Source organism: Vicia villosa, unplaced genomic scaffold, assembly GCF_029867415.1.
Source record: "Vicia villosa cultivar HV-30 ecotype Madison, WI unplaced genomic scaffold, Vvil1.0 ctg.001990F_1_1, whole genome shotgun sequence".
NCBI classification, from domain to species: Eukaryota; Viridiplantae; Streptophyta; class Magnoliopsida; order Fabales; family Fabaceae; genus Vicia; species Vicia villosa.
Window position 1 is genome coordinate 216,863 of NW_026705802.1, and position 25,183 is coordinate 242,045.

The following is a 25,183-nucleotide window of genomic DNA, read 5'->3' on the forward strand; positions in this document are numbered from 1 at the left end:
GCTGTATTTCCTCAATAACAAAAACCCCGCTCTCATTGGATTTGTGTAGATTTGTGTATGCTTTTAATTTATGTAGTTTGAATTTTAGTTATGATTCTGTTTGTATTAAATTTATTGTTCATTTCACTATTCTATAGTGATTGATGAATTTAACCCTCTAAAATTAGTATCATATCAATATCAAGTGAGTAAATCAAATAGTTTTTATTCAAAACGCATAATTTGTAATGATACACTTACAATCTCCGCCTTTAATTCGATAGTAGATGATCAATAATATTCACTTTACTCTCTAAAGTGATTTAATCAGTAATTTACCTATATAGGTAAATGATGAATCATTCCATCTTAATTGGAACAATGTTTGTCAAGTTAGAAAAAATTATTTGGATTAACAAATGTAACCTACAAAAATATTCAAGGCTGAAGTTTGACCTTAACTACTCTCACCCCTATCTCCAACCATGAAACTTTATAAGCTCCAAAGATTATAATGAAGCTTGGCACCCTTTCAGATCCACCATTGGGGTCTTAATTAAGGATGCTTTGTATTGCTTATATTCTTACCTATGAGCAACAGAGTCAAGCTCTACTCTAATCAAAATTCAATCCTAATCAAGCAATAGTATTCAAAAAGATTTGGCCCTTTGTATTTATTCCTTCATCTGTATATATATTTCAACTCTTTTTGTGTACAGTGACATAAAAAAGTATCACATCAAAGGAAGGAAAATAAAAGCAAATCCAGACACAGAGAACAGAATAATGTTGATATGACCCAATATTCTTTTCACCTCTATCGCATAGCAAGGGACAACCATGCATGTCTATAAATATAACTCCAACTATAGATTTCTTTATACATAAACTAAGATTGATTGAGGAACTTTCATGTTCCCTCAAAGGCTTCCAGTATTCATTCAGTCATATATTACTTGAATGCTGGAAGGTTTTGTAGGAACCTGATAGCTTCTTCCTATGTGAATATTGAGTAATAAGCCTATTCATTTTATAATATTTTATATATCAGCCTTTGGTTGTCCCTGAGACCGACTATCATCCTAAGGTTTCCGGCGAATCAAAACACTCTCTAAAACAAAGTGACGGATTCTCTTTCCTTTTCTTCCTAACTCTGATACAAATCTTAAAGAACTCAGTTGTATTTCACCGAGTATAAACCAGTATCAATAATTCGATTCATGAGCCAGTTTCATATACAATAGCAATCATATACCAAGCAACCCAAATATAGGCTGCAAAGAATGATGTCATGGGAGTAAAATAGAGATAGCAAACTCCCAGCACTAAAAAAATGCATGTCTAGAACAAAAAAATCAATATACAAAGCATAAAAATAGAAAGAGTCAAGATCTTGCTAGCACCGAACCGCTTGGATACTAATTTCCCAATCTGTAAATGTAAAGAACAGGAGTTACTAAGAATGTATATTTATTGGTGCATAGATATGAAGAATTATGTTTAGATTTTAGATAGGAGAAATAGGAAGCACTCACATTTCATACAACAGTTGTCAATGTCTTTACATTCTTTACGCTGAATGGTTATCTGCGATCAGTCAATGCGTTTTTAACCGAGGTGGTTATGGAAATAATTGTATAGAAATCATGTCACAGAAGTTATAGATTTACCTCATGATAATATGACCAGTCCAAGGTACAAAGATGCGCAAAGAAATACAAATGATATCATCCCCCTAAAAGCGGAATACATTATAGAAAGGAATGTCAATGATGAATAGTTAAAAACAAAAATAGTGCATGCTAACTATTAGATTTATTAGAGAATAATGTGAGTTAAAAATATTTCAATTTCAATCATATAATAAAACCAGTAAATTTTCGCCAAAAAGGATTTTTTTTTTTTTGTATTGAAATATGTTTCCGTAAGGTAAAACTCACCAAATAACTCCCCACCCAAAACCATTACAAGGGCATGGACAGACTTCCGCAAACTTCTCAGCATCACTAGAGTTGACTCTTCTAGATATTAAATCATCATAAATATCTACACAATACAAATTTCAATCAAATGATATAAGCGACATCGAGATATTTATCCAAATTGAAAATAAAACTTATAAAAGATGGTTAAAAGCATACCATAAACTGAAAACAAACTGTTCATCACACCTGAAGACGGAATTTTAATTAGTTGTCCATGCATTTCAAAGAAATAACACAAAATACCCGCTAGAAACAAGTTCAAACTATTTGTAGGAGAAAGTTAAGAGGACGGGAACATACCAATGAAGAGAATGACATAGCGAAGAATATGGACTTTGGTTTTCTCTTGAAGAAGCCAAACCACAGCAATAAAAATAATAAATCCTGATATTCATTGATTAAGAAGCATAATGTCAGAAGCCGTGATGGTATTTTCTTTCCTTTTTGACTTTATATTTGAAAAGATAAATCACTCACCAATACAGAGTCCTCGGAGTGTCCACTTTTTGGACAAAAGTATGTTAATAAGGCAGAGAAGAATGGATAAAAGTCAGGAACAAATATATTCAAAAGATTTTATAAAACAATTTCATTTCTGAATGTATAAGCATCTTACGTTTTTAGCAACAAAGAGCACAATAACCAGAGCAGCAAGGAAGCAACCAGCAGCAATCCTTGCAGTGAGAATGTTTGTGGAAGCAAGAATCAAAGCCATTCCCCAAAATGATGAACCAAGATCTAGAGGAAAACATATCATAAAAATGGTAGATCCAATTATAAAGTGCTCTTATCAAATTCAAATTATATGCTTTTATGGTGTAGGTGTTTGTGCTTCTATTTAAGGTTTGTAACATTGACATATTTATCAACCGTATTATTCTCTGGCACTTGGCATGTATACAATTTCTCGTCAAAACCATATAACTTAGTTGATAGAGGATAAGCTAACAGATTAAATTTGAAGTGTTTGAGTTGAACTAACTGTTAAATATAAAATCGCATAAAAATATATTTATAAGTAATATTTAATGCTTTTCAATTAAGATAATGACGGTAAAAATAGGAGGGAAAATGGCGCGCTATTAGCTCAAAATGCTATATAAAATAACATTTGAAAAAATGCTACTATAAGTTATTGAGAAAATACTATAAGATCGTGAGAGAAGAACTGTTTTCAAACATTTATATTTTGACAATACAGCGTATATGCTATAAAGAATGGTTTGACCTTCGCAAACAAAGTCTACACTCATCGCATGGTGCATAAACAACTAACACGTAAACACACAAAAATATAAACTGAATGAAAATTAAGGGAGAAAAGTGCATTACATCCAGCAGGCAAGATCACCCAGTATATTCCACCACGCGTCTGTGTCACCCCGCCCTCGTTTCCATGAACCTGGATACCCTCCACCTATTGGCATCAAACTAACAATGATTCAGAATGCAGAACAATGAAATAACAAGAAAACAACTTACAGCAAAGTCAACTTATGAAACTTTTCAGTTTTAAATTTTAATGCAACAAGACCATTGTGACCCGGTCAGCAGAAACCCACATAATGCTAATCCAAAGTTGTATTGAAAAAAAATATGCTACACAACTTCACTTTTTTAAGCATGTAGCACTGATGCATTAACATGATATTGCAGAGGAAAATAATCATCCAGAGCTGTCTACTTGTATCAGTAAATAGCATTAAGCTCCTACATTTACAGTCTTACCTTGCCACAAGTGAGCAAACAGGCAATGGCATGACTCGCTTCATGCAGAAACACAGTAATGAGCTTAAACGGTGTAAGCAGAAAAGTCCTCCATAGCTACAATCACCACAACAAAGTATTACCATAACAAATCAGTTCTATAGCCACCACCAAGATACATGTCATCATATCCAAAAACAAAACAAAAACTACATAACATAAACATCATCGATTATTTAATCCAAAAAATATCTGAAACCTCATTGTTTTAACCCATAACAATTCAAATAGGATTTTACAAACTAAGGAGCTTCTTTTGACAAAGTCCATTGTCAAATGTCAAGTCAACCTAGTTAATCAGTTCAAACAACCAAGTAGTATTTAGTACTTATTCAAATTAGGTTATCCAGTAGATCCATCTACCAAACTTTGATCAAGTCACAACTAATCCAAGAAAAATTCAAAACAAAAATGACATAACTTATAAACCTCATAGCTATTCAACCGCGCGAGGCGCGATTCTTTCATGAAAACATTTTCAAGCTCAATTTATGGAACTAAATGAAATCATATAAAGCAAGACATAGATTGCATTATAATTTACAACCATACAAATCAATTATCAATAAAATAGGATCGTTAATTAATATGAATTACAGTAAAATTTGAACTAAATCCTCAATAATTAACTATAATTCAAATACCTAAAGTAATCATTTTTCCATTCTGAGAACAAAAAAGAAAAATGGGTGTAGAGAGAGAAGTGGTTACCAGGAGGATGACAACGGTGTAAACACCAACGAAAGCAATGAAGAGCTTCTGGTCGTGATCACAACAGTTCTTAAGCTCCCAGTTTGGCATTGTTTGCTGTGATTAGATTAAACTACAGAGATTGAAAAAACTGAACCTTTGAAGAAGAAATCAAGAATGATTTTTTGTTTTTTTTGAAAAATTAAGAGGGCTTTTTTTTTGTTTTGAGTTGGTGGAAAAGGTGAGAGAAAATAGCAAAGAAAGATAATTTTTTGCTTAAAAAGAAAGGAAAATGAAAAAAAGAGAGAAATGCAAATAGAGTAAAGATTTTTGTACTATTTGATGGGTTGGGTAAGGCTTCGTCTCCAACGCGTAATAGTAAAGTCAAATTAAACAAATCAGTCATTATAGTTTTCTGTTCAACAAATATCGAGAAAAGTACTAGGATTTTTTATATTTTTATTCGATTAGAAATTTAAAATTTTTGAACGGTTATTTTATACCGATGTTTTAAAAAATCAAACTGATGATCGGTTCAGTTAAAGCTCCTAAAAATATAGGATGAGGTAGGCATGTTTATGGGTGTGGGTGGACCCACGAACCCGCTAATATAAACTGAACCAATTCATAAATTATTCAAACTCATTCATTTACGTATATATCAAACTTAACCAGCAACAACTCATGTAGTTTTGCTTCGGGTATCGAGTTTGAGTTTTGCAAGTCGTTGATCCTACTCATGGATTTGACATTAGTAATTTCTTATTATTATTATTATTATTATTATTATTATTATTATTTTAAATAGAAATATAAATTTATTATCTCATTACTAACCATAATTTTTTGTAAAAAGTTTTATTCTCCATCAATAATACTACTAAATCAATAAGTTTACGTAATTCTAAGACTAAATGTTGTTTCTTATTTTCCTTTGTATCATTTCCAACTTACGTATTATATAAAAATAACGTGTCTTGTAAAATTTTATATTATTATTCAGTGTTATGTCATGTTGATTAATATTATTAGATATTATATGATGTGTTTCATCCATTTTGTCTATTAGAAATCAGTATAAATGTATTGAATTTTACTACGATTTTTTTAAATTGAAATTTTTTTTTTATTTTTTAATTTGAAACACAACCCACGAACCCAACCCAACCCATAAATGAACGGGTTGGTTCAGATTGGTTTTGATAGTAAAATTGTGTGTTGGATGGTGAACCCAACCCATTTAAGTTTGAGCAGGTTGGATAACGGGTTAGTCCAAACCCATTCCAACCCAACCCATGTATACTCCTAGGATGGGATAAGGGCGAGGTGCAATTTAAAATTTTAGTCCGTTTTGAAAAAAATATGAGGGTGGGTCGAATCCACGGGTACAACACATTTTTAGTATACAAGTTGCAAGAACTTATGTTTGTGCCTACATCCGCAACAACAACAAAATGACGGTGTGGACATATTAGAAGGTGTGGGTTTAAAACTTCAATATGCCCTGCGAAAAAATGTGGGTAAATCAGGCATGCACAATGAATTGGACCCGTTTTGTCACCCCTAATCAATTGTCAGGCCGTGTGACTATTAACTCGGTCTCTATTTAAAAATGTGTTATGATTTAATACTTATAAATTCAAAATATATGTATGTAAAGAAATAAAACATGTGATATGTTATATATTTATTAGTTTTTCTATTCGTAATTGAAGTGATCATTGTTCTATAGTAGAATTAAAGTTGATCAATAATTGAGGAGGCAAAGTTTGCTGCTCTAAACCTAAACTTTCAATGTGATAGAAAAGGGGTTAATCTACAAGGTTAGTATTACAATGCTCAAGTCAGTAAGAGAGTGAGAAGTGATGCGTGAATGAGAATGGATTTGAATACCTAGGAAATTGTATGTTTTCCCTTTAAATTAGGAAGAGTGGTTGGCAATTGAAAGCGTGGAGTGAGATGTGGATTGCGTTTATTCGTTAGATAATCTAGATGGTCAGTACAACTCTCAAACGCAAAATTGTCTTCTTTAAGAAGAAATAAAGTCTACATACTTAGCGTTTGAATTCTTTTGCCTTACCATTGGGCCTTGTTGAAGGCCTAAAACAGTTGCCCCAAACACTTGTTTCTAATGTGCAAGATGAGGGTTTGTAATATCTGCTCCAATTTGGCCACTGGATTTGGGGACGTGGACGCCTTTGATGGGACGTCATTGTCATCGGGAACAGGTGTTTTAAATGTTTTTCTTGTAATAGGTAATGTTTCATTAGGAAAAATTGACACATGTCCCTACGCTCATTGGTGATGTTGTTTCCTCTTCCTTTGAGCATTTGAGTCCTTCGAATAGTTTTCGAGTAAATCTCAATCGTTGGTAGTGTGTAGTGGATCATATGATCCTTAGTGAATGAATCGTGTATATGAGGCTTCTAAAGCGTCATTTTGACATTTTATACCATTAGTATTGGCTTGTAAAAGAGTTCTTTCTACTTCCTTTGTCATTTTTTTCTTTGTGAGCTTTCCTGATCGAATGCTTGGTCAAGTTCATATGATCTTGTTCCTTGGTACTTGACAAGTATGTTTGATTGATCCATTTTCTTTAAGATAAATTTTAACGTTTATTTTGCTTATACTCCCTTTTCTTCTAGGGTTTTTAGAACAGGGAACAATAAACTCTTTGTTACTTTCTCGAGAAATTTCTTCTGTTGTTGGTCTTTTACTATGAGTGCTAGTGTCTAAACTTACTTTCTTGCCACATCTGTATTTAACTTTTCTTTGTAGCATATTTTATAATACATATTGTATCAACTGCGACTAGGAAGGCCAATAAAGACATCTCAGACGATAGGGTCAACCGAGAAATACTATGGATTGTTTTTTGTTTTTGTTTGTGAGTGCATTTTAGACCAGGCTTCAATTGACGTCGGATCCTTCATTTGACTAGAGAATGTTTCCTCGTGATTAAGATAAGAGGATATGCAGCAAATATGATAGGCATGTTATCCCTTTACATGAGTGCTTATTCTTTATCATAGGATTATTCCTTCCTTTTAATGAGTTTCAAGTTAGTGTTATGAACCACTTGATGATCGCCCCTTTGTAGATATATCCGGTGAGCTAGGCATTTGTTAAGGTTTTCCAACATTCGTGCAAGTACAAACGGGTAAGTCGACTGTGACGTTGTTTTTACATCTCTCCAAAACACGGTTTAGGCTTTCTTTATATTGGGGATTTAACTTTCCACCCCAAAATTAAAATTAAATATGAGACCCCATGTTTTCTTAATATAAACAATAAGCCTTGTCAAAAAAAAAAAACATTTTCAAACTAAATTTCTGGTGCAATGTTGAAATTTTTTATATGTACGAAATTTCCGACAAGTTACATTTAGTTTTGGAAATTTCAAAAGTACTGGTAAAAAATTTAAAAATTAAAAATTTTGATAAAATCTTTTGAAATTTTCAAAACTTCTAGTAAAATTTCCAGTAAAAAATCTCACTTTTTTGAAGAGTTTTCGGTTTGTGCTTGAATTTTCCGGTATCGCATGAAATTTTAAAAATTTTGATGGAAGCTTTGAACAAGATTAATATAGTCTTTTCATACATTTTAGGGGGTGTCAGGTAACCGAGGGAATGGTAAGTTAAATGATCGGTTATATTATATACTGCATCAACTCCTCCAATTGGTTATGTATCAGTTATAGATTGCAATATATTGTCCAGCATAGCAAGTAGAAGCTAGGTAATGGCAAAATCATCCGTTATTAGACTGGCAATTGATTACATGAACCTTTGGTTTATATGTCGTAGGTTAATATTATGAGACATCATCATTTAATGGCTAGGGTTAATCACTTCATTCATAATGACAATTAGAACATCTCAAGCTCTGTTGCTCAAATTTATCCTAATTTGAATAACTTATTGGGCATGATTTCCATTCCTATGTTTAATAGTTATGAACATTAATTTATTAAGCATCACTCTCTTTTTCTTTTTCTTTTTTTTGAATTTTAATTTCAAAGATGCTTACTCGTTCTACAACCCTAATGGTTCTCATGTGCCTTGTGCTAAAGCCATTTAGAATGCTCACATTTTTCCCTCCAAATCTCTTATGTTTTTGGAGACTTTCCCTCAACAATCTACTAACTGATGAGAAATTTAGAGCTAGAGAAGTCTCTAAGTGTGATTTATGCCACCAAGGTACTAATTTCAATACTCATTTATTTTCTTTTCTTGCGGTTTTGAACAATATATTTGTCACTGCTTGGTTGATGGCTGATGTTTAACTCTTGACTCCTAGTTTCGGTCAAGCTCTCATCTATTGGGATAGAGGACGCTTCAATGCAAAGATGTAGTTCTTGCTTGCATCATTGACATTGTTTGTTGCTACTTTAAGAAGCTTTTCTCAAAATATGGGCACCATTACTACCATATATATTGAGCTTATTTAAGTGATTTTGGCCGTAGAAATTGCTTACAAGAAAGATTGAAATTCACTTTGGATAGAATCAAATTTCCGACTTGTTAATATAGCTTTCAAGAACCATAACATTGTACCTTGGTGTTTAAGAAATATATGATAATATTATGTCTCTCATATTTTAAGGAAAAAAATCAATGTGCTGACATATCATTATTTCTTAAAACTCTTTGTACCCAAAAAATAATAACAATACAACTCTCAATATAAATTTAGGTTTTCTATGTAAAAAACATTGACAAATGACTCTGAAACATTGTCTTTCTTCAAATTATAAATCTAATCAACTTTTCTTTCTTCCCAAAACCATATAACTACAAGTAAACTAAAAGAACAATGTTCCTAGACATCCAAGTGTTTTCACACTCCATCACTTTTTTTATCCAGCAAAAACAGTGGAAAAAAAAGGGAACAGAAACGATTGTGCTTTAAATAATATACCTCAAGGAACCTCTGGGATTGCACTATGCTACTGCCTATGACTTGAATAACTGCTACAACAGACAAGTACTTACTTTAAAAGATCGAGTGCTCTTGCATATAAAACCCTACTACACATGAAAAACCAAAATCACGATCATTGAACCTATGCACTGCACCATCATCATATTCATCGTAAAAAAAAAATTAACTAAAAGGGCCAATAGAGGAGTGATAATGAGTTGTAGACCTTAGTCTTCCTCACGAGGGGAATAGCGACTATATTTTTCCCGCCTAGGAGAGTGTTCACCTCTTTCTTTTCTTTTACGTGAATGTTTATCTGTTTCGGTTGAACTCTTGTAACGACCACTCCTCTCTGAAGAGCTCCTTTCATGGTAACGATCACTCCTCTTGGAAGAGCTACTTTCATGGTAACGGTCATCCCTCTCTAAAGAGCTTCTGTCATGGTAACTATCACTCCTCTCTAAAGAGCTCCGCTCAGAAGAGCGATCACTCCTCTTTGAAGAGTTCGTCTCATGGTAACGATCACTCCTTTCCGAAGAGAGATCACTCCTCTTTGAAGAGTTCGTCTCATGGTAACGATCACTCCTTTCTGAAGAGTGATCACTCCTCTTTGAAGAGTTCCTGTCATGGTAACGATCACTCCTTTCCGAAGAGCTCCTATCATGGTAACGATCACTCCTCTCCGAAGACCTCCTGTCATGGTAACGATCACTCCTCTCTGAAGAGCTCCTGTCATGGTAACGATCACGCCTCTCCGAAGAGCTCCTGTCATCATAACCATCACTCCTCTCTGAAGAGCTCCTTCCACGCGAGTAGTCTCCTCGGTGACTTGAACTTCTTTTGTAGTGTCCTTCCTCCATCTCAACTGAGCTTCCTTTTGTCCTGTTTCTGTCACTAGAACCCCTTGTATCAGAGTCTTCTTCCTTGTCTGAGAGGTTCCTTTCTCTTCTAGGAGGGGATGGAACCTATTTATATGTAAGGAACACTTGTCATTATAAAATTCTTATGTTGTTTAATAATGCCGTATAATATTCAATATGAAACATGCATTCTTAGCAGCAAGGTAATAGAACACTTGCTTAAAGCCAAAAGTTAAAAGGTAAAAGGTAAAATAACATCACCTCAAAACGTGACATGTATCTTCCCTCGGGCGGAGGTGGGATACCAAGCTTCTTCAACTCCGCATATGGAATTGGCTTCCTGGTTAAATAGTAGAGAAAATACATAATCAATAAAACTTTAAGTCCGTAACACACAAGTCAAATGTAGCTTTATCCTTTTTCACAAAACCTCTACACTAAAGAATTATACAAAGAAACAGATGCATACAAGGGTGCACGAAATGGTTTTTCTCTTCCCCCAAAACGAAGTTGTCCCGACTCCTTGTTACCACTAAGACCACCACCTGCAGGAGATAACGAAAAAGTAATCAGATGACTCGGGCTCAATGAAAATAATCGCAACATCAAGAATGAGTCGCTTCAACTGACCTAACCTTCTAGGAATCCATCCGGGCATCAGTTGTTGTCTATTATAATCAACTATGATTTCACAATCATCAACAATCAAATGATGAGCATCCTACAAACCGGAAAGTCAGATAAGTATTAGTAACATCGTTATTTAGCCAAATAAAGCCAAGATGATTTCAGTTTTTTATTTGAACAAGAATACTGATTTGTGTCTTTGTGTATATTTATGTGTGTGTGTTGTGTGTGTACATGTCATAAAGCTTTAAATGGAAGTTCTTTAATTTAAGATGAAAAGAAAACAAAGTTGACATATTGCAGTACCATATATGCTTGACGCATCTCCCTTTCAGCTTCGAATTCGACAAAAGCATAACCACGAGAAGCTCCTGTCACTACAAATTAATAAATTCAAACTTCAGTCCTACAAACAAATTGACAATAAAATACATAAAAGAGTCCTTGTCAAAATATATCATTCAAAGGAAAATAAATTATACAAGTGAAACAATAAATAAAAAGAGTAGAATCTTAGTTGCTACGGGAATTACATATTCCATAGTTTTCAAAAAAGCTTAAATCAGAGTTATTAATAGCGGACCGCGGAAAATAAAGGATTGCCGAAAATCCAATATGAGAAATAGCTGATAAACTGGCGGACAAATTGCAGAAGCCACAAAGCAATTGAAATAACATATCCTTTCAAACGTTATTATTCAAAAACACAACCCAATGAAGAGCATCATACAATCCCGCAATCAGCAAGTCCTCGGTCTTACTGACACGCAAGTTCAACATGAAATACAACACCTATTACATGTTTTTCGAAAACACCCAATTTGAAGATGTAAAACAGTGAGGCAAAACAACACTAAAAAATTGAAATCAAAGACAGTTCAAGAATTAAGATAAACTAAAGAAAATTACCAATGTCCCTCACCAAGCGCAAGTTCTTAATCCGGCCATACTGACTCATAACCTGAAAGATAAACCCTAACATTCCATATCACAAAAATAAAGATATGGGAAAACTTAAAGAACAACTAAAACAAAAGAAGTGGCAGTGTCCTAAGCTTCAATAAATCAATCAATATAACTGAGTTTGAGATACCCCTTTACAACACATAAGTTAGAACCTATGAAGCACAGACACATGAACCTAATTTAATTAAACTGAAATTATAAATGAGAGACAATATTCAGTTCTAACACGTGAGATGAATATAGTTAACCCTAAAAAGGTTACCTTGCGGAGAGTGTCTTCAGTGGTGAGTCGGGAGAGACGACCCACGAACAGAGTACAATAAGGGTCACCAGTGGCCTTAGGATCACCAAATGGGTCATCTGCAAAATTGAATTTTGGAAAATAAACAAACGATGATGAAGATTGAGGGAAAAAAAGTGAAAAGAGGGAAATGGAGATTTGAATACGAACAGAGGCCAATAGAGGAACATAGTTGAGCGCGAAGAATGGCATTGTCGTGAGGAAGAATGTCGGTGCCGTCGATACTTCCGGCTTGAATGGGATGGTAGACATCGGAGTAGAAAACGGAGTTCAAGTTTTTGGACCTCGTACTCATTGTTTGTTTGTCTTCACTATTTGCTTTTCACACTATTGTCTTCGCACTACAAAATACTTAAGATATTTAATTTTTAAATTTATTGAGTAATTAATCTATTAATTTAATTCAAGTGCACTTACATTAGAGACAATTGCTCACAGACTCATTATATATTCTCAGAAATTATTTACTCGGAAGTATAGAGGTAGAAAATTTCTTCCAACAAAATTTTTAAAAAAATTATTTGACAAACATTTTCATATTTGTTTAAACATATACAAATTATGTGGGTGAATCAATGAAAAAGTGATAATGAAAAAAGTGATAATTAGAGAAGATGAAATGAGAAAATTATAGAGAATAATTGAGATGAGGTGAAAAATCGACATTAAGTAAAACAAGTGGAATACAAAAACTTTAAAATAAGTTAAAAAGTCCAAACACGGGCTTGTAACTAGTTACGCTAAATGCTGTAACCGATTACGTCTACTCAAAACAGAAATGCAAATCTAAAATTGCCCTCGAAAAAACCAGTTCCTGCAGAGTTGTTCACATCAGTTCGCTTCCAGAAGCTTATACAATTCATTTGATTATTATGTATATTCAATACATCACCTTAATTCAAATGCTCCAAGTTCTTCATGCCCAAGCTCATCTCAAACTTCTTGAACACAACATTTGTGACCCCTTTTGTTATTCGCTTTCAGAGTATCCCAACCTGAGCTTGCCTTCACACACCAGATCCCTCAAATAATGAAACTTCATCTCAATATGCTTGCTTCTCCCATGTGCAATGGGATTCTTAGCAAGGTTAATGGTTGGAACATTATCAACAAAGAACGTGACAGTTTCTCCAACATTACAGCCCAACTCTCCTACTAGATTTGTAATCCACACAACTTGGCATGCACATAACGACACAACGATATACTCGGCCTAACAAGAAGAGAGTGCAACCACCAGTTCCTTTTTAGAACACCAAGAGATTGGTGCTCCTCCGAACATAAAGAGATAACCAACTGTAGACTTTCGATCATCTTTATCTCTGCACCAATTGGAATCGGTATAATCGAACAAATCGTATTTTCTGCATGTATCTGTTGCAGGAAAGAGAATTCTGCTGCCAAGAGTTCCTTTGATGTATCTTAGGATCCTCTCAACTATTACCAAGTGAGACACCTTTGGTCTCTCCATGAATCTACTGGCAATACCGACACTAAACGCCAAATATAGCCGTGTATTGCACAAGTAACGTAATGATCCAATCAATCATCCATATTGCGTTGGATCCTAAACCCTAAACCCTAAACCCTAAACCCTAAACCCTAAACCCTAAACCCTAAACCCTAAACCCTAAACCCTAAACCCTAAACCCTAAACCCTAAACCCTAAACCCTAAACCCTAAACCCTAAACCCTAAACCCTAAACCCTAAACCCTAAACCCACACAACTTGGCATGCACATAACGACACAACGATATACTCGGCCTAACAAGAAGAGAGTGCAACCACCAGTTCCTTTTTAGAACACCAAGAGATTGGTGCTCCTCCGAACATAAAGAGATAACCAACTGTAGACTTTCGATCATCTTTATCTCTGCACCAATTGGAATCGGTATAATCGAACAAATCGTATTTTCTGCATGTATCTGTTGCAGGAAAGAGAATTCTGCTGCCAAGAGTTCCTTTGATGTATCTTAGGATCCTCTCAACTATTACCAAGTGAGACACCTTTGGTCTCTCCATGAATCTACTGGCAATACCGACACTAAACGCCAAATATAGCCGTGTATTGCACAAGTAACGTAATGATCCAATCAATCATCTATATTGCGTTGGATCCACATTATGCTCATCATCACTTTTGTACAGCTGCAACCTTGCTTCAGTTGGTGTATTGACAGCATTATAATGTTCCATAGCCCACCTCTTTAATCCCGTTTGAATTTACGGAGAGGAGTTGTATACTTCCCATTATGTCATTGTCATAAATGCAACTCTTCTATTTGAACCATTATTGAACCTTCTGATTACAACACCAAACCCCAATTTGAATGCATCTGCGTGAATCCATTTAAGCATATGATCACGAAACTCAAACTTTTGTCCATTTGTAAGTTGGTTGCTAACATCTACCTCTTTCGCATCAACATGTTTGGCATAAATAGATAAAATAGATTTGAGAAAAACATCAGGATGCACCATATTTAATGCAAACAATAACATAAATATTCAAAAATAGATTGAAATGAACATATTTCGGAAATGCATCTCTAGAATAACTCATAGAGAATCCAAAAATGCATTTTCGGAAACAACGTAACTTTTGTCAGGTATAAAATATAATTAATGTGAGTAATGAGGATTGAAATAAACATTCTTTACCTTAAATTCAAACTTCTTTTGTTCCTTTTGATGTGATGAAACAAAAGATTGAAGCTTTAGAGTGAAAATCTTGATTGAGAATGGAAGTGTTTTTTGAATGGTTTTGGATAAAAATGGCTATGAAGCCTCATCATGTAGGGTATTGTTTTATGGGTTAAATATGTTTTTAGTTCGTATAAAATTATCAAAAGTGACTTTTAGTTCCTATAAAAAAATGTTGACTTTTAGTCTCTATAAAATCACTTTTGCACGCAGTTTTAGTCCCTGTAGAGTGACTAAAACTGCGTGCAAAAGTAATTTTATAGAGACTAAAAGTCAATATTTTTTTTTATAGGGACTAAAAGCCAAAATTAAAATATTTATAGGGACCAATAACATATTTAACCCTTGTTTTATTAAAAATCACTTTTGATATTTTCAGAAATACATCTTCAGGAATGACTAACATGCAAAGGTGACAAATTTTCAAATTCCCGCTTCACAACTTCGAAATTGTAGTTCTGGAAAAGTCATTGAATTGTTAAATTAGAAAAAAAAACTGATAGGGTTTGTTTATCTCCGAAATTAATTTTTTAAAATATATGGGGCGAGGCTTATTTGAAGCGTGTTTCAGTGATGCCCATAAAAAATTTAGAAATGCATCTTCGAAATCAAAAAAATATTTTCGAATTTTCATAAAATATTTTTCCACCATTTACGAAGGTGGGATTAACAATTTCCTTTTTTTAACTTTTTTCGTTTTGGGTGAGTTTCCATAATGAAACACGAAGAAGATGATTTAGGATTCAAAGAATGATTTATTTGTTTGAAAATAAATCCTCTAGTTGAGATTTTTTGATTGAACACATGATTCTATTTTTTTTATGCTTGATTTTAGAATTTCTTAAGATTTTAGGATTTGGTGTAAAACGGCATTTTTGCATTTTGTAATTTCTTAACATTTTGAGATTTTAGAAGTTTTTAACAATTTATCATATTTATGTAATAAATTTGTTTATGTTAATCAAATTTTGCTTTGAAGAAATTGAAGATATTGTTTCTAACCCTAGAGAAACCAAAGATATTAGTGTAGAGACCCTTAGCAAGAGTAACTACTCATATGAACAAAATCATTTTTTTTTTTATAAGTAAAAGGTATGTATTATGAAAGAGTACCAACAGTACTCAATAGAAATACATTCAGCATGCAGAAAAACAATCTAAAGGTGCATGGAACCAGTTGTACCACAAGGGACATTTTACCCCCTTGTTGCCAATGGAAAACCAAGACCAAGACACCATCTTAATATTTTCTACTATATTATCTAACACAGCCGGCATACCCTTGAATAAAAGGTTGTTTCTAGCCAACCAAACAGACCACAAAGTGGCCAACCAAAACAGAGAAACCTGTTTCTGTCTAACCCTCCTATCAATAGCAGTGCAGAAAAACTCTAAGTGATTAAGCCCCTGTCGACCATCCAGCCCCTTTACATCTAACCACACAGAATCATGACTTCATGTCAAAGTTGTATGCCCCTAGTCACGTGAGTTCTCCTATCTCTGCTAGTTCATCAATTATCTATTCTCTAGATCATAATGTTAAAAATTTATATGACAGCACAAAAATATCAACTCTAAAACCCAAAATTTGTTACAACAACAAATGAATTTGTATTCTACAACTAATTAGCTTCTGTTAATTATATCTCCTGATTCTCCTTAACTCTTTGAGTATTTTCAAGTAACTGATGTGCTATTTCTAACTTGCCACTCTTTTGAAACTCAACCTTAAATGTGTCTCTAGCATAAGCCGACAAATAAACACCCTTTTCAAGCATTGATTTTACTTTCTCATAAGCATCATCTAGTTGACCTTCCTTACACATCTTCAGCAACTTCTGATTCTCCAATTTCCTTTCCAATTTAAGGCACAGATTCAACTGATCATGTTCTTTCAAAAGACTATCCACCAAATTGTAAGTATGAAAATGTGGAATCCATCCCAAACTCAACATTTCGACCAACAATTCATACGCAACTTTCCAATTCTTAAACTCGCAATGAGCGTGGATTAAAGCAATGTATGTTAAACTATCTGGAAAACATCGATTCTTGTTCATGATTTCAAACACACCGTGCGCGTTGTCTAAATCTCCTAGTTTGCACAACATCGATATAATAGAATTGTAAACAACCAACTTCGGCTTTAAGCCGGTCTCCAACATTCTCCCAAACAAATTACCGGCTTCCTCCACTCTGCGATGATCGCACAATGCTTTCATAACAATTGAGTATCCCTCTTGAACACAAGTTAGCTTCCTCTCCTCAACAATCTTCAACACTTTAACAGCTTCTTCGGTGTTACCTAAACGACAAAGCTCGGACATAAGCTTAAACACAACAAAAGTACTAGGAAACAAGCCGGAACTAACAACGGTGAAAAACACTTCAACAGCAGGCTGAATTGCAGCCTGATTTCCTCCCATGTTAGGAACTAAAATATTATACGGTCTACGGACATTCGTCACTTTCACTTTCTCAACAGACCCTTCTTTTGAACTCATCGAACAAAGCTCCCCGATAAGAACATTCATCGCAGAACGAGTCGGATGCACGCCAACCTTATCCATTTTACGAAAAATCTCAAGAGCCGCCTCAAATCTACCAAGTCTACACAAACCAACAATCATGTTACTACAAGAAAAACTATCAGGAGATTCAATCTTATCAAAAATCGAAAGCGCAAGCTCAATCATCTCCACAGAAGATTGCTTCTTACACAACACATAAAGCACATTATTACACACAAGATTATCAGGCTTACACCCAAACACACTCTCCATTTCATCAAACAATGACAACACTTCATTAATCCTCCCTTCTCTCCCCAAAAACCTAATACAAATCGACAACGCCTTATACGAAACTCGACCCTTCCGAGCAACAATTGTCATCAACAAACACTTTATATCATCAAAAAGCTTCCTTCTACCAAAGAAATCAACCATGTACTCAATCACATCATCATCAAATTCAAAATCCATTTTTTCACCAGCCCATGAGAAAAATTTCAAAGTTTTAGCTCTACCCAAGTGATTGTAACTCATCAAAACACCAAGAACGAGGTTGGAGGTTAATTCCCCTTTGTATGAATCCAAAACACTGTCAATGGCAGTGTCAGTTTCACTGGTGCAAGAAACAAGGTCAGTGAGCAATGAGTACATCGTTGTATTAGGTAAAAGACGCGGAATTGGAGCTTTGGGGGAATTGGGTTGAAGTGATTTGGGGGAAAGGGTTTTAGGGTTTTTGAAATTAGGGTTAGTTTTGTTTTTCTTGGAATTTGAAGAGTAAAAATGAAGAAGAGAGGAAAGAGAGGGTTTGAGAACAGCATTTCTGGTTCTACAAAGGAGCATTCGGATTTTTGCAACAGAAATTTTGCGATTGTTTGGTGTTGCCGGCGATTTTTTCCGTCTTTGTTCGTTTCCTCTTACCAATGCGCTTTGATTTGTTTCGTTTGGATCGAAAGAGAAACGGTGAAAATAAATTATGGAAAGGAAAGAAAGGAAAAGTTGGAAGATTTTCACTGTTTGGGTGTGATGGGAAATAGAGTTTAAGGAAGGAAAGGAATAAATCACTAATACTCACATTATTTTCATCAAGCTAACCTTATATTTTCTAATTTTTAATACCATACAAAAGACTATAGGGTAAATAATCGAAAGTAAATAATAATTATATTTATTTTATATTAGAACAGGTGGTCATATTCACACAATGATAATAGGAGGTCAATATTTATGATCTTTTATTAGTATTTATGAAAGTGGAAGAACAAAGCTCTCTTTGAAGAAGGATTTCAACGACCTCAGAAACCACTAGGATAATTGTGTATCTTGTAAAAGAAACCGAGACATTTGGAAGTGTAAAAGGAAATGTTAGGTCATCAAAGCCAAAGGCCAAAAATATCGATGAGGGCAATTAGATCAAGCTCAATTGTGGCGGTGCCTGCAAGAAGTCTACTTCCACGGAAGGATGCAGAAACTTGTTCAGGGACTCATTCGAAAATCAGGAAAGAGGATATGCGTGGAAAATTGGCCAGGCGATGTTATTATTGCAGAGATGTGGGCGATATTAAACTTTCTCGCCGATCTGAATGTTTCCTCTACGTCTTTAACATGATCTCTTTCTTTGGGGTTTTGATCACCATGTCATCCACCTAAACTTATAATCTCATCTCTATCTGTAATGCAAACACCATGTCCATTAACTGTTGATACATAGCCCCGACATTCTTAAGACCAAACAACATCACTTTGTAGTAATAATTGCTTATACTAGTCATGTACTCCGTATTGGGGGCATCCAGCGGATTCATCTTTATTTGATTGTAGCCCGAGTAGGCGTCCATAAAGCTGAGCATTTGAAACCCGGATGATCCGTCGATGAGCATGTCTATGTACGGAAGCAGATAAGGATCCTTTAGGCATCCTTTGTTGAGATCCACAAAGTCGACGCATATGCACCATTTTCCAGTTTTCTTTTTGACCATGATGATGTTGGACATCTAGGTAGGATACTTTATCTTCGGGATAAACCCGACCTTCATAAGTTTCACGACCTCTTCTAAGACAACATGCCTTTTTTCTTCTCAATCTTTACATTTTCTCTGGGTCACGACTTTGAGGGTTGGATCAATAGAAAGTTGATGGCATATGATGTCTGGATCGATTCCCAACATGTCAGAAGGTTTCCATGCATGTGAAAAGATACACATTGTCTCTTAGTATTTTGATGATGCCCGTCTCCTCTTTTGGCGATAGCCTAGAGCCTATCTGTATGGTTTGGAACTCCTCCTCGCGATCTGAATTTTCTTTAATTCTCCAATATATATTAGACTATCGGTTGTCGGGTCCTCTCGAGGATCGAGATCGACCAGGTTCACGTTTAATGGGTCTTCCTCTGCTGGACGGTCATGTAGTAACTTCTTTTTCAATTTCAAGCTATCCTTGTAAAACTTCCTTGCTAGCCCCTGGTCGCCCTTGATTACTCTAACCCGCCCATCTTCTAGCGGGTATTTCATGGTCAGATAAAGCATGGACAAGGCGTATTCGAGTGCATTGAACGGTAGTCTGCCGATGATGATGTTATAGGGCGACGAGGCGTTTACTATCTGGTATCTTACTTGGATGGATTTGGCTTTATCTCCACTCCCAAAAATGATCTTGGTGGGAAAGTGTCTTAATGCCTTTACTTTCTCTCCGGAGAAGCTTACTATGGTTCCTTTGAAAGGAAACATCTCAGAAGTGTCCATGTTCATGCCCTTGAAGGCGTCTGAATACGAGATTTCAACGGAACTACCCGGGTCAATCAACACCCGTTTGACACTCCAATCGTGTATTTGAACCTTTATGACCATCAAGTTGGTTTTATGAGCTAACACGTCTTCCAAGTCCTGTCTCAAAAATTTGACGGCAACGTACTTCCCTTCTTCCCTCGTCAGTGGCCCTAGAGAGACATGCAGTATTATTTTAGAATATCTCTTTCTAGTTTTCGCGTACCTCCTCAGTGTCCTTCCCCTTTTTGGTAGACAGGTTTTCTGAATTTGACTCTCTTAGGGATGGACTCCTTTTTCCCGTTGTCCCTTTGACATCATTCACATACGACAATAGTTTGCCCCTCTAGACGAGTATCTCTATCTCCTTTATAAATTAGTGAAAATCTTCAGTGTGATGACCTTTCACACAGTGGTATGCGCACCATGGACCGTCGTTCCTTTCCATTACATCTTGAGGTGGTATACCTCACGCATTATGTATGCTCATTTTGCATTAATTGGTGTGTAGACCTCGGGGATGTTGTCAAAAGGCCTCCGAGATGGTCTTGTAGCGGGTCTGTCTTTATAAGCGTGCCTCAGACGCTCCTTCTCGGCTCGGATCCCTCCGACCTTGTTTAGGATCTTTCTTTAGCATCTCGGGACCTATTTTCCATATTGCTCTCTTCACCTTTGGTGTAACATTTAGCCATGTTCATCACCTAATCCATAATGGCGGTTGGCTTCTGAGCGAGAGACTCATTAAAATGGTTGGCCTTCAAGCCGTTTTGGAAGGCTCCCACAAACATTTCTTGATCAGGGTGAGAAAACTTTATGGTTTCCTTATTAAAACGCGCGATGTATTCCCGAAGAGATTCAGAGGGACCTTGGGGCAAATTTAATAGACTGGTAGTGGACACCTTCGTAACCGATTAACTGGGCAGACTCATGTACCAGCGTATGGCGACGTATTTGAATGATCCAAATATGAGTTTGCACTTTAGGGAGTCAGAGGTGCCGACTATCGTTATCTAATTGTTGATAGATATGATATGCTATTGTGGGTCGCTTTTGCCATCAAAGGGTGCCAACGGCGGTGGTTTGAAGTTCTCTGGAATCAAGTCGTCCCATATTGCTTCTGCCAGCGGTTGGAGGTCTAACAATTCTTCCTTTGTAACCCTATTTTGTTGGCTTTAAGCCTGGAGTGTCTGGACGATATCTTGTAGGGCTTTGTTCTACTGTCGTATAGCCTCCACGACGGCCAGCAAGTGCGCCATGTTCGGAGAAGGATCCTGATCACTTATGTAGGGTGATGATCAAACAATCCTTGAAAAGTGGTATTGATGTGCGGCCTAGGAAATTTTTACCTAGGCCCCGCGGTGGGCGCCAAATGTTCTTGAAAAAAACTTTTGGATAGCCTCCCGGAAGTTAATTAGGAGAGACCTCAACAATTTGGTATATTCGAGGCTATTGGCGTGCCTGTGTTTCTCCTACATTGTTGATCTATTGGTTGGTCCTCGTTCTCTCCATGGAAGGCTCCCTTTTATATTTGACCTTTAAGACATGCATTCATTAAGTAGTGACCTTCCAGCTCCCACAATCTACAGAGATTTCTAACTCCTTTCGTCATAATCATAAGGTATAACGTCCCTCCACTGATTTTCATAATGTTCATGCAGCCATTGGACTACCGGAACCGTCATACTGACTTGGCACTTAGGTCGTCCGAATAGGCATGCCTCTTGTCCCGCCCGACTTCGTACATCGACTCTGGGTTGGTGTATACTTCGCCACATCTGGCTTCATGTCTCGACTCCGACCCCTTCACACACACACACACACACCGACTACTTACCGGCGATCCGGGTTTGTTTAGCATATATCCCTCATCCATTTATAAATTGCCTTAAGAATTTTAGGGTGTACTATATATATAGTCAAGATTATACATAAATAACATACAAACGGGCAATAATCAGTGCCATTACCCTTTTTTGGATAACAAAATCAATCATCTTAAAAACTACATCATTGGCCTAGAAGACGCAACATTGCTATGCATGAGCTTTTGAACTCCCATTAAAAGATCCACTTCTTATGGTGCTAGAAAATCAAAAGTGTCAAAGGCACCAGGTTTGAAAGCTTGTTGATTGTTGGAACACGCTTTCTCATGCTTGGCCACTTTATTTAAAACGACTTTAAAAGATTCTTGTACCATAGTAAAACCTTCAATCTCCACCCCCGTCAGTGGAGAAACCCTAGTCAAGTCTACACATGCATGTTTCTCTCCTATCAATCCATACAGCAAAACATATGTTAGCCTAAGAGTTGATCTCTCCTCCCGTGGGTTAGTTAAGAAATTCACAAACGTCTCTTTCTTCACAGATACTTTAGCATGTCTAAATATATCATAGAGGACATTCCTAACAAAGTCATGTCGATATTTGAATCCTGAAAACTCATTGAAATAAATAGTGTGTTCCCCAAATGTATTCAAGCCTGCCTTGCGAAAAACAGGGCAAACCTCATCAATAGGAAATAACAGAATCATAAGCCGGTATTAAAGGATGATATGATACTCTACCGGGGACATATGTTGGCCTAGACCATTAATAGGGATAGCAAGGAGAAAATCTTGAGCATGTACTGCTTACAAACAACCAAAAAACTACCTTTTGTCTTGTGGTCATGTTAAAATTTTCGTTCATGTCCCGAATACTTTTACTAAAAAGGACACTTGCCAAAATATGTTGTGCTTTAGGAGGGACGGTGTCCTTTCTAGTAAATCCGCTAAGGTCAAAATCTAGAATCATAACACTAAGACTATCCAAAACTCTGTCGAAATCTGAAATGATTAATTAATATATTTAATATTTTTTAATAATAAATAAATAATTTTATTTTAGAAATATTTTTAAAAAATATAGAAAATAATAATATATTCTTTAAAGCTATGAAATTAATTATGTATTTTTAAAACTTATTGCTCCATCCAGTAAATTAAACTTGAGAACGAACATATTCTCACCCTTATTGCCTCATAAAAAATGTATAAATTAAAATTATTAAAACTTTTTGTGTTATGTTTTTGTAATGTTGGAAAAAAAAATAGCCATAGAGAAAAAAGAGATGAATACAATAACAATACAAGAACATAGTGTGGAAACTCTAAAATCGCAGAAAAAACTACGACAGTTGTTAAATGACAACAAGAGAATAATACTATATGAAAATTGTTACAACACATAATATACCCTCAACTATCCCAACCGCCTTACATCCACACCTGCCAAAACAAATATTTAACTACATCTCACAACACTCTAATACAAGAGTATAAGAAAACAAAGAAAGTCAAATACAAGCTTAAAGTGTTTTTCATTGGTAAATCTTGTAACGAAGAACTTGATTCCTATATATAGCATTAGACTCCATATTCCTCCCAAAACTATGCGATGTGAGACTTCGAAAAACTTGAATCATATAGTCTTAGACTTCTTATTCCTTCACAAAACTATGCGATGTGAGACTTTGATGAACTTGAATCATATATATAGCTTTGGAGTTCCTTTTCCTTCGCAAAACTAAGCGATGTAAGAGTACTTCAACGTGCATTTGTTCAACCAACCCAAACAATCTCCATCTTGATTTAAAAAAATACATTATCTTTCAGTGTCTTCACCAACAATCATACTCCTCCATAAAGAGTATAGTCACTTAAAATTACACCACTCCAAGAATTCTCACATAGTCTTTACTGACAATCATAGTTTTAAAAACTATCATACTCCATCTTAAGAAGAGTATACTTCACTACAAGCTAAACCACTTCAAGAATTTTCACATGTCAAAAACTAGGTTGAAAACTTATGGTGTAACTTCCATGTTGGTAAGAAGCTCTTCAACTATCGACATAATCTCACACCTTGTGTAAACTTGATTGTTTCAAAACATCTTTGACTTGAACTTTCTAAGCTCTGATATCAGTTGTGAAGAATTTGGGGAGCGTCGAAAGTGTCAATGAGCCAAATGTTCATGGTTTCAAGAGACCTTGACACCATATATCCACCCAAAACCTTAAGGCTATGTTTGGGAGTTTGGAGGGGAAGGGAGGGGAGGACTTTGAAAAATAGGAAGAATTGGATGAAAAGGATAAAAAGATTTTGGGTAGGAGGGTTTTGGAGGGTTTGAGTTTGTTCATAAAACCAAAAACCCCATAAAATGGGGGAACTCAAAAATTATATTGAAGGAGGGTTTTGGAGGGTTTTGAAGGGCTTACATAAATTTTCCAAATATCTTTTAGGTTGTTATAGTATTCTGAAAATTAAAAATTTACTAATGATAATGACTCTTTTATCATTCTAAACAAAATTATTTTTCCAAAAAATGTCAAATATTTTCCTATATTTTTTTAAAGTTTCATTTTTGGAAGCCTTCCTCTCCCCTTCCCTCCAAACTCCCAAACATAGCCTAAGACAAAAGGGTATGAGTCACCTCTATTGTAAACCCAACATTTCTTTCATTTCTAGTCGAAGTGAAATTTTAAAACTTTCACACTTAAAACTCATCAATCAGAAATACAAATTAAATAGTATTGCTTTGATTTTTATTCAAATTCGTTTAAAAAAAAATCAAATTATGAATAATTATGAATAGTTTTTTATAACAAAAAGTCGCAAAAGAAAATGATATTGAAATATTTTTAAGGGTATTATTTTCTTGATTAGTCCCGGGTGCCTAAATACAAGGACCAGCTCTGGCTGCCCCTTCAGCCTGTCATTGAGATACAAAGTTGCAGTAACCATCTCTGCATGTCTACCTTCCCTTTTTCTCTGCAAATTCCTACATACATCTATCTGAATATACTTTCACTTTCACTCTTACAACCAAAGGAGACAAACAAAGTCTCACTCTCATATGCATATCTAATCCGAAGATACCAGTACACACCCCACAGGGACCATATATATTAGGCTGTCGAGACTAATTTTAGCGTAATATGGATATGGATGATCTAATTTCTCTCTTTCTTTCACATGCTGTAAAGCAATTTGATCTTCTTTTAATAGGTATGGGCATGTTCTCATGAATGTCACGTCCTAAACACTTTAATCAATATGTATATACATT

General features: G+C 35.3%; 3 protein-coding genes across 4 annotated transcripts; all 3 read right to left on the reverse strand.

Moving 5' to 3' along the window:
• Positions 1-1,144: 1,144 nt before the first annotated feature.
• LOC131637403 (uncharacterized) lies at positions 1,145-4,721 on the reverse strand. The gene is made up of 11 exons (XM_058907989.1): positions 4,443-4,721; positions 3,693-3,788; positions 3,297-3,381; positions 2,581-2,702; positions 2,442-2,466; positions 2,265-2,348; positions 2,121-2,150; positions 1,920-2,025; positions 1,650-1,714; positions 1,515-1,566; positions 1,145-1,410 (listed from the first exon to the last, which is right to left on the reverse strand). Exons 1-9 carry the CDS (start codon positions 4,530-4,532, stop codon positions 1,651-1,653), a joined length of 702 nt encoding a protein of 233 aa, XP_058763972.1. The 5' UTR covers positions 4,533-4,721; the 3' UTR covers positions 1,145-1,410; positions 1,515-1,566; position 1,650.
• Positions 4,722-9,327: 4,606 nt separating this feature from the next.
• Positions 9,328-12,427, reverse strand: LOC131637405 (U11/U12 small nuclear ribonucleoprotein 35 kDa protein-like). 2 transcript variants are annotated; one of them, XM_058907992.1, is made up of 9 exons: positions 12,249-12,427; positions 12,060-12,157; positions 11,741-11,792; positions 11,138-11,208; positions 10,835-10,925; positions 10,674-10,749; positions 10,466-10,544; positions 9,571-10,309; positions 9,328-9,448 (listed from the first exon to the last, which is right to left on the reverse strand). In XM_058907992.1, the coding sequence occupies exons 1-8, from the start codon at positions 12,391-12,393 to the stop codon at positions 9,572-9,574; spliced, it is 1,350 nt and encodes a 449-aa protein (XP_058763975.1). In that variant the 5' UTR covers positions 12,394-12,427; the 3' UTR covers positions 9,328-9,448; position 9,571. The 2 variants fall into 2 exon arrangements, with proteins under 2 accessions (XP_058763975.1, XP_058763974.1); XM_058907991.1 differs by having other exon boundaries at positions 9,328-10,309.
• Positions 12,428-15,784: 3,357 nt separating this feature from the next.
• On the reverse strand, positions 15,785-18,272 carry LOC131637404 (pentatricopeptide repeat-containing protein At5g65560-like). The gene has a single exon (XM_058907990.1). It carries the CDS (start codon positions 18,153-18,155, stop codon positions 16,443-16,445), a length of 1,713 nt encoding a protein of 570 aa, XP_058763973.1. The 5' UTR covers positions 18,156-18,272; the 3' UTR covers positions 15,785-16,442.
• Between the last annotated feature and the right edge of the window lie 6,911 nt (positions 18,273-25,183).

Coding starts and splice junctions, on each gene's coding strand:
- LOC131637403 (XM_058907989.1), bottom strand. CDS start 4,532: ATGCCAAACTGGGAGCTTAAGAACTGTTGTGATCACGACCAGAAGCTC. Junction 2,467..2,580: donor TGCTCTTTGTTGCTAAAAAC/GTAAGATGCTTA, acceptor TTGTCCAAAAAG/TGGACACTCCGAGGACTCTG. Junction 1,715..1,919: donor TTTGGGTGGGGAGTTATTTG/GTGAGTTTTACC, acceptor TTCCGCTTTTAG/GGGGATGATATCATTTGTAT.
- LOC131637405 (XM_058907992.1), bottom strand. CDS start 12,393: ATGAGTACGAGGTCCAAAAACTTGAACTCCGTTTTCTACTCCGATGTC. Junction 11,793..12,059: donor CTGAAGACACTCTCCGCAAG/GTAACCTTTTTA, acceptor TTTATCTTTCAG/GTTATGAGTCAGTATGGCCG. Junction 11,209..11,740: donor GCGCTTGGTGAGGGACATTG/GTAATTTTCTTT, acceptor ATTAATTTGTAG/TGACAGGAGCTTCTCGTGGT.
- LOC131637404 (XM_058907990.1), bottom strand. CDS start 18,155: ATGCTCCTTTGTAGAACCAGAAATGCTGTTCTCAAACCCTCTCTTTCC.